This window comes from Heloderma suspectum, chromosome 13 (genome assembly GCF_057233095.1).
Source record: "Heloderma suspectum isolate Gila_16-S chromosome 13, 16-S_ref, whole genome shotgun sequence".
In the NCBI taxonomy this organism is placed as follows: Eukaryota; Metazoa; Chordata; class Lepidosauria; order Squamata; family Helodermatidae; genus Heloderma; species Heloderma suspectum.
Genome location: NC_139470.1, coordinates 5,437,183 through 5,446,653, shown reverse-complemented (window position 1 = coordinate 5,446,653; position 9,471 = coordinate 5,437,183). Strand labels below are relative to the sequence as shown.

General features: G+C 49.1%; 1 protein-coding gene across 2 annotated transcripts in view; it reads left to right on the top strand.

The window, feature by feature from the left end:
* The first annotated feature begins 1,713 nt into the window (after nt 1-1,713).
* TMEM120B (transmembrane protein 120B) overlaps nt 1,714-9,471 on the top strand; it is a 31,531-nt gene continuing 23,773 nt past the window's right edge. For both annotated transcript variants that reach the window (XM_084820140.1, XM_084820141.1), the window contains exon 1: nt 1,714-1,901. In XM_084820140.1, the coding sequence (XP_084676266.1) occupies nt 1,833-1,901 (69 nt within the window). In that variant the 5' untranslated portion in view covers nt 1,714-1,832. The remainder of the gene's footprint in view (nt 1,902-9,471) is intronic.

Genomic DNA, 9,471 nt, shown 5'->3' with positions numbered 1-9,471 from the left:
TTTGTCCCTACTAAATTAATTTCCTCCAGTTCTCATGGATCAAAACTAATTTTTGAATTGCAAATCAAGAAATCCGTGGTTTGAATCCTGCCTCTGCCCTGAAGCCTCAGCGCTCTTACCTACAAAATGGGGATATTAACACTCAACTATCTTGCAGGGTTGTTGTAAGGGTTACTACAAGATGATGTATGTGAAAGCCTTTGGATATTTGAAACCAGTATGTTGGTAATATGTATCTATTCCCCACGGCTCCCTGCTTGTAGTCCTACTTAACATCCATCCAGGCAAAAAGAATTTGGAGCTTGAAAGGTTGCTCACTATTTTGTGACATTTTAATTGATCCTGATACAGCTTGTAAGGTCTTCAAGGCGAGAACTTTGGCTTTATGCACACTGATGGCGCTGTAGTTATAATAAAAGAGGATGTGTATCTGCCCATTCATGCCGTAGCACCAAGAACGTTAAACTTATACACTTGAAACTTGGCATGCATACTCATTGTATCCTAGGTAAGTGCACCTCAGGGTTATTTCATTTTTAATTTTTTTAAATTAATTTTAATTCATTTAGGGCACAATCCTAGACATGTTTAGAGAGAAAAGAAGTCCCACAACTCCCAGCATTCCCCAGCCAGCTGGGAGTTGTGGGACTTTTCTCTCTCTAAGCATACATAGGAGTGCACCCTTAAATGTGCCCATTTGTTTGAAGCATGCAGCACCATCTTCAGTCACCACGTGGTGACTTCCTTACCCCGTCCATACATTTGCAGACTGACTGCTGCAGTGCCCTCCAGATATTTTGGGCCACAACTCGAGCCATTCCTGACCATTGGCTGGGCTTGCTGGGGCTGCAGAGAGTTGAAGTCCAAAAGATTACCAAAAGGGCACCAGATTGGGGAAGGCTGAACGGCTCTTCCAGTCCGTGCAAACCCAAGTGCATTGGCTACTAAATAAATAAGAATTAATATAATTCTACTGCAGCTTTCTTGGATGTTATCCATCGATATTTATACCTATAAATATAGCCATGTTATGTATGTATATATTTAGTGAGTTGTGTTGCTTCTTCCTCCGCCCTCCCTTTATACATATACTGATATATTTACAAATATAAATAGACCAAGAAACTTCACATTGCCACAAGCTTCCACCAGAGGCTGCTGCAACAGAGCGACTTAATCTTGTTCTGTCTGCAGGAGTTTCTGAGTTGGAAGCGAACGGTCACCAAAGGGTTAACGGGGGTGGGTGGGAGAGATTCAGGGGCGGAGCCAAGAAGAGGGAAGACCCTTTGCTTCGCCCAATGGGAAAAAAAGGAGGCGGTAGCCAGACCTCGAAGGGCGCGCGTGCGCAGTCGCGCTCCGGGTCTTTAAATAAATAAATAAATAAATGAATGAAAGAATACACACGCACACACTTTTCTGAAATAATATTTAACCACCTCTCATTAGCACGGCAGGGAGGACAGTATCCGGGAGGCCCAAGTGCAGGAATAATTACCCTGGATCTGAACCTGAATGAGGAAGAGCTGCTTTGATTGATGAGGACTGGCCGCTTGCAAAGTGCGCCTAGCAAAACCAACCCGATTGCAATGGCTGAAATGTTCGTTTGTTTATTTTAAGGGCTTTTAAATAACAACAACAGCGACCCAGCCGGAGCAATCCCATTCGCGGAGGGCGTCTCGGGCCTGGCCTGACGTCAGCTGTGCACGTGGTCCCGGGACCAGCTGCGGGGGCTCGCGGGGCTGGCGGCTTGTTTCTTGGCCCTGGCCGCCGCTGCCGCTGCCGCCGCCGGGAGAGGCGAAGCGCCCATCGCGGCGGCGCCGGCCTCTCGCATCATGGCGCTGCCCCTGCGGAAATGCGAGGAAGCGTGGACGGAGCTGGAGCAGGAGTTCCAGCAGCTCCAGGTAGGCTGCGTGGCTGCGGAGGGGAGGCTGAGGTACCGTAGTTGCGGTGTGTTTTTAAGGGCCTTGCAGGCTACTACATACCCTGCGGAGCCCTTCAAAGAAACCGCGCCTTTGGCTGGGATGATGGTCGCCCTGTTCCTGCGGCTGAGCAGCCTTTATTTTGGGGAGGGGGCCCTCCGGCCCGCCCCTCCCGCCTGCCTCCTCTTCGTGCGGCCGCCCGGCCGGCCGCGCGGTCCAGGTGGGGAGACGTGGCAGGGGCAGCCGCAGAGGCCGCCGCCGCCCCCCGTCCGCCTCGCCCGGCTTCCTCGGGGAGGGGCGCGCAGGGGCCCGCGCGAGAGGCCCGGCCTCCGCCCCTGCGCAGCTGTCCGTGGGGGCGCCGCGAGCCCGCCGGGGTCCGGCGCGGCCGCTGAGCGGCTCTGCCCGGGCGCGCCGGGTCGCAGCCCGCTTAGGCCCTTCGCAGAGTCAGTCCGGGACCTCCGCCTTCCCCTGTGCGCCCGCCAGGCCCGGGATGCGGGCCAGGGTTCGATCGTGTGTAACAGCCGGGCGCTGCAGTTCGCACCCTGGCGCTCGGCAACAGGCGCGGGGCTCGGCCGGCGTGGCGGTGGCTGGAGGGTCTCGAAACCAGCCTCCCCCGCCCTGACGCCCTCCGGATGGGCTGGGCTGCAACGCCCACCATGCCCGGCGGGCGTGGTGGGAGTTGTACTCGGGCACATCTGGAGGGCGCCCGGGTGGGGCGGGCTGTGTTGCCCACTTCGTCGACCGGTCGGCGGCCGTGACAGGGCAAGCCTGAGCTGGCAGCGGGGAGAGGAAGCGAAGGCTGAGGGGCGTTTCTGCAGCAGCAGCAGCACCCGGTGCGGTCCGCGAGGCAAGCGCCCATCGCCGGCCCCCCGCTTTTCCCACCACCTAGAATCCTTTGCAGTGCCAGGGCTTTTGGCCCGCGGTTCCCCACATGGTTTGCCCCAGCGACCTCGGCGGTGACCTTGCAAAGGATTCTGGGGGAGACCCCTTCCTTGCGCCCTGTTGGTGCAGCTGCTTCTTGGGAGGGGGGCAGCATTTTAGAACACCTTGGGGCAAAGTGGCTTTCTGTCCTTTTTTCCATTGCCACCCCTCCTTTATGTCTCATCTTTGCTCTCCGCATTGCTATTTTATTTTATTTTTGTGGACCTAGCGTGAGCCTCAGCAAGTTTCCTTGAGGAGCTTTTCCCGAGAGAAGTGTGCACGGATGGAGGAAGAGAGGAATCTTCCAGGTGTGCAGAAGTATATTTTATCTGGCCAAACGTGTTCTGGGACACATTGGGCCAAATAAATCAACTTTATGCACTACAAGGTTTCCTCTTTTTCTTATATTGCTGCCGTCTTGCATTTTTTGTTCCTTTCCATTGAAAAAGTGGAGCGATGGGTTTAAGTTAATCTTCCCCAACCTGGGGACTTCCTCATCCCCAGGCAGCCTGGCATGTTGATTGAGGATGATGAGAGTTGTTTTTTCCAACACGTCTGGAGGACAGGAAGGTTGGGCAAGGCTGGTTTCAACCTACTGTTATTTATTATTATATTTATTGTGCCGTCAATGTGCATGGTACTTTGCAGTGTAATACCAAGAAGACAGGGTCCCTGCCCCAAGGATCTTACAATCTGAAATTGGACCACAAGGAGGTTGGAGAGTAAACAGAGGAAGAACATACACCGAGTTCCATGATGTGTACTTATGCTGGGTTGTGGTATGGTGGCCGTTTCCACCCTTTTCCCTCCAGATGTCTTGGGCTTCAATTCCCATCTGCCCCAGCTAGCATAGCCAGTGGTCAGGAATCCTGGCAGTTGTAGCCTAAAACATCTGGAGGGCACCAGATTGGGGAAGGCAGCAATAGGGGGTGAGGCCTGGTTTCCCATATCCCCTCCCCTGCAACACTTGGAGAAGACAGAAACTAGAGAAAGGAAAGCTCCATCCTGCCAGGTTCCCAGCAGGATTAACTTGGTTTATGACTGAGAGAGAAGAGGAAGGATCGTCCTTTATCTTGCTCATCTGCGCCATCGTCTGTTCCTCTACCTTTTTATGGATGTCAGTTTCGTAGATTATAATTGAGCTGGCCCCAATCTGGTGTCCTCCACACATGCTGTACTAAAACTCCCACCAGATCGGGGAAGGATTATAAAAATCTATTGTACAGCTACACTTGGAATACTGTGCACAGTTCTGGGTTGCCCCACCTCCAAAAGAATATCAGAGAACTGGAAAATGTGCAGAAAAGGACAAGCCAAAACGATCAAGGGGCTGGAGCAACTCCACTCTGAGGAAAGGTTGCAACGTTGAGGGCTTTTTAGTCCAGAAAAAAGGTGAGTAAGTGGGGACCTGGGAGAGCCGTATGTATGAGATGGTGTGGAGAAATTGACAGGGAGCTTTTTCTCCCTCTCGCATCATGCTAGAACGCAGGGTCATCAAATGAGGGTTAGTGGTGGGAGATTCAGGACAGACAAAAGGAAATATTCAGCATAGTTAAACTGGGATTCATTGCCACAAGAAGTAATGATGGCTGCCAATTTGAATGGCTTTAAAAGGGGGCTAGACAAATTCATGGAGGAGAAGAATATCAATACTCAGCATAGTTAAACTGGGATTCATTGCCACAAGAAGTAATGATGGCTGCCAATTTGAATGGCTTTAAAAGGGGGCTAGACAAATTCATGGAGGAGAAGAATATCAACGGCTACTATCCTGATGGCTATGTACTACCTCCAGTATCAGAGGCAGTGTACCTATGTACACCAGTTGCTGGGGAACATGGGCAGGAGGGTGCTGTTGCACTCATGTCCTGCTTGTGGGTTTCCCGTGGGCCGCTGTGTGAACAGAGCGCTGGACTAGATGAACCCTTGGTCTGATCCAGCAGGGCTCTTATGTCCCTCTTATGGGCTTCGCATAGACATCACATCAGTAGGCTGTAGCATGGTAAGCAAGGCCTCCCCCTCAGAATGTAGAGAGCAGGGAGGCCTACACGGGGGGAGGAGGTACAGGGGTGGGTGTATGGGGTGCTCATGGGTTCATCTCCATCGCTCGAGGCCCAAGTGGCCATGGTGGCAAAGAGCGCCCGTTCCCAGCCGTGCAATAGCTATGACCATTCGTGGGCAGGGATAGCCTGGTCACAATGATCCATGCATTGGTAACCTGAAGACTGGACTACTGTAATGCGCTTTGTATGGGGCTGCCCTTCACACTGGTTGGGAGCTGCAGCTCGTGTGGAATGCAGCAGCAAGAGTGGTCAGTTGAGCTTCCTACCGTGCACATGTGACTCCTATGATGAAAGTTCTGCGCTGGCTGCCAAGTAGCTACCGAACTATGTTCAGGGCCTACTGCTGGGGTATAAGGCTCTAAACAGTGGAGGGCCAGGTTATCGGAGAGACTGCCTTCCCCCGTATGGGCTGCCCCGGTCTCGGCATTCTGAGGGGGGGGGGGCTTGTTTACTGTACCATGGTTCATTTGGCAGTGGTGTGGAAGAGGGCGTTTTCTGTTGTGACGCCCACCTTGTGGAATGAACTCCCCACTGAAATCGCATGAGTTCCTAGTGCAGAGTGTTTCCACCAGCAACTTAAGATACGTTTCTTTGCCTGGGCATTCCCCCGGCCGTTAGCACAGCCAACTACTCGTGGTTATTTTAATATGAGAGTTTATTGTTTTATTACTGTTTATTGGTTGGTTTTATGGTATTTTATAATGCTTTTCTCTTGCGAATCCCTTTAGGATTATTTTTTTTAATGAAAAGTGGCATAGGAATTCTTTGAAATAAATAACCTGTGGGAGCGGAATGCTGGACTAGAGAGGCCTTTTGGTCTGATCCAGCACAGCTGTTACGTTCTTATGGCCCTGACAAAGTTCCTCTTAACTGTTGCTTAGAAATGGAGAATGTTTGTCACGTGCACCTTTTCCTACTGCGGTAGTGAGAAATGCCGATGCAACTTTCTCCTATGCAACTTGCAAAGGTAGAGTCTGTTAACATGTGCCTGTTCATATGCATGCATGTTACATACATGTAAACTGAACATACATATGAAGGATTTTCTTGATGCTGAACTATGGATGCTGAGGAAAACCTGACAGCCCAAGGACTACGGAAACTGGAGACTGTAGAAAAGGTCCTTGAAAGCCATTTGTTCATTAAAGAACAGTTAAAGTGAATTTAAATTGTACATCAGGGGAATTAGAATCATATATCCAAAATGGAGAAAGTTGAAAGATAACAGGCATTTAAAAATCAGTGATCCAGCGAGATACATAGAAAATTGTGTATGTGTGACTAAAAAAGATAGTGGTAGTCTGGCACTTTAAAGAGAAATGAATTTAATACAGTTTTGATTCAAGCATTTAGCATCTAGCTGTTAAATGAGAACTAGCCCTTAAAGGGAGGGAGAAACACCAGCACAAAATATCATGGAGAAAAATATTGGTCTGTGTGTCTGCCTAGCAAAGTGTATAGCTAATTATGGAGAGGCAGGGCAGGGAAAAGAGAGGAGGGGGAACAGTGGGTTCAGTTTGGTTATAGCTTGAAAGGGAAAGAAACAGATTTGTGGATTGTGAGCATTTGCGGGGAGGGGGGCAGAGTAAATTGAAGCACTTCTGAAGAAAACAGATGGGTTGAGAAGAGCAACAGGGAGTTTAAAGACATGGCGGCTTGCAGAAGAGAGATAACCTCGCAGGGTTTTTGGGAACAGCCCAACAACCACGGGGGCTTCTGGCACTTTGAAGACTAAGGGTACAAGCATATGCTTGTTTAGACAGGAAGAAATCCTACAACGCCCAGCATTCCCCAGCCAGCCTGACTGGCTGGGGAATGCTGGGAATTGTAGGACTTTTTTCCATCTAAATATGCATAGGATTGCACCCTAATACATTGTGGCATAGGATTTCGTGGAGTATAGCTCACTTCATCAGACGAAGAGCCCAGCCAGTTGGAGAGGAAGTGCCAAAGGTCAAGAGGAGGGAGCTTATGTTGAACTTAGAAAGAGATAGGAAAGGAAGCAGAGGGTGAGGCGTGGAGCAGAGTTTCTGCCCTGGATGTGTTGGGGATGCAAGTAGAATATTTGGGGGATCTTGGCTCAGGGACCAGTTAGAAGAAAGAAAAAATGAGAGTTCATGCAACGCTGCCCTTGTCTGCTGACTTGGATTGCATTGGAGCTTCTTCACGAACAAGAAGGAAGAGACAGAGGAGAAAGGTTGCTCTCTCGAGCAGGGAGTGTGTAGAGCTTTATTTCTCCATCACTCTGCCTCCTTCACAGAGTTTTATGGAGATCCAGATGTCATCATCTTCCACCCATAGCCCTCCCGTGTTTTCCCACCGCTGCTTCTGTCTTTTTTCATACTGTAGAAAATCTGTTCAGGAGCCTTCTCATTGACAGCGCTCGGAGCTCTCCATCTGGAAGTACCCCTGGAGTAAAGACTCCCTGGGGTCGGGAGACTTGTGGCGCTGCTCCCTTTATTCCTCGCTCGCAGGATTTACTAATTAAAATAAAAGAAAAACTAAGTTCTCACTTCAAGATGGCTCCTTGGATTTGGGAAACTGGTTTTAAAGCTAGAAGGGGTAGAAAGTGGCTTTTGTTTTCCCTTCCTGGTGTGTAGGGGAAGAGGGTCTTGCATTAGCTCTCCGGCCATTGCCAGGAGCATAGTTTCAACTTTTCACAGGTGTTCGATTTGAGAGGAAGACAGGATCTCTGTCTTTGACTTAAGGAAAAGACCTCTCTGGGATGAGAGAGGTGGTCATATCAGTAGTGTGTAATAAGCTTGAACGTTTGGAACGTCGGGTTTTTCCCCGTGTTGTCTTTCTGAGGCCAAATTTAGGTCTCCCCATCCCAATTCAGTTCTGACAAAATGCGGGTTTATGGGGTTGAAACAGTGTTGTTGTGGTGGGGTTTTTTTAAGGTTTAACAGTAAACCTGGTTCATGGTTTTTCCTCCCATCTGACTTAAAGCAGGAAAGCTAAAATCAAACATAGCATATGACTTGGTGGGGGCTTCCCTGACTGTCCCCCCAGGGGAGATCTGCAACTTTTCAAGTGTTATCAGGAGTGGTAGAGGAGATCAAAAGACAATAGCCTGGCCAGAAAGGATGCTTGCAAGAGGTCACGTATACATACAGCTGCCTGCAGTGTGCTTGGGAGTTTCAAAACACAGGGGCTGCCTCTGTGTCTTTCCCAAGACTGGAATAGAGCCTCTCTGAATTCAGGCTACCTTTCACCAAAATAGTGGAATTTAGGGGTACTGTGTAACAAGGAGAGGTTCCAGCATCCTTTCTCCATTCTGTTGTTTTAGAACCTAAAAGCAAACAAATTTGGACCCTTTTGCACTGTGTAGCAGCCCCGGATGCCATTTTGTTGTTATATTTTTTATTCCCCCCCCCCCCTGTTTTTGGCATCTGCCAGTGGGGGGGAGGTCCAGGGAGTGAAAATGGCCCTTGGATCTCCTAAAGTTGCCCACCCTATTTTAGATGGCGGTTCAATCCAATGAGAGAGGCTGGGTTTTGGCACAAGGCTCCCAGCTCCCAACCCCCTACTCAGCAAGTAGTGCATGTGCTTTCCAAAGAAACAAAAGCGGGTGGTGAGGAAACTGTCTCCCTTTTTTTGTATTCTGATTTGTGTTGCCCATCTGGGGTTAAATGCACATTTATTTGTTTCATTTCATTTCATTTCATTTCTATACTGACCATTAGCCGAAGCTCTCATTGGTCTTCAACACTCGGGTAACTTCCTCTTTGGATTATTGCAATGTTTTATGTGGGCCTGCCTTTGGAAATGGTCTGGAAATTTAAGTCAGTCCAAAATAGGGCAGCTAGACTGCTAACTGGGAATGTCCAATGTGATCATCTTATGCCAGGACTTTGCCATCTGCACTGGTTTCCAGTCTGTTTCTTGGCCCAATTCCAACTGCTGGTCTTAACCTTTAAAGCCCTAAGCGACTTGGGGGCAGGTTACCTGAGATCTCCTCTTGTATCTACCTATCCGGATCACCAGGTGTCTGTGCCAAATGAGGCATGGCAGTGGGCTACAAGAGAGAGGGCCTTCTCAGTGGTGGCACCTGTTTGTGGAATGCTCTCCGCAGAGAGGCTCACCTGGCGCCTATGTTACAGGCTTTTCGGTGCCAGATGAAGACCTTCTTATTCTCCCAGACATTTTTAAGAACTGTTTTTACTTTGGTTTTGTGTGCTAGAGTGTGTTTATCCTCTGCTGCTAATTTTATCTTTCATTGTGTGCTGTTTTTATTCACTGTTTGTATTTTATGTTTTTAAGGAATTGTACAACACTCAGAGAAACTAGGTTATTGGGCGGTTAAATAAAATAAATACACTGGTAGGTTGCAAGTCACAATTGGGTTGCAGCCTAAGCTGTGATGAGCTGTACTAGTAGTACCACCATGAAGATGGGCCTGTCCAGAGGTGAGGTGGTTCAGGAACAAATTCTTTACATATTAACACAAGCGAGATTAATATTTGCAAAACCTTGGAGGGGACAGCGAAGAAAATGGAGGTGGTTGAACGGAATTTAGGAGGTGCTCCATTTGCCAAAGCTAGCAGCCTATCAAAAATTTCATGTTA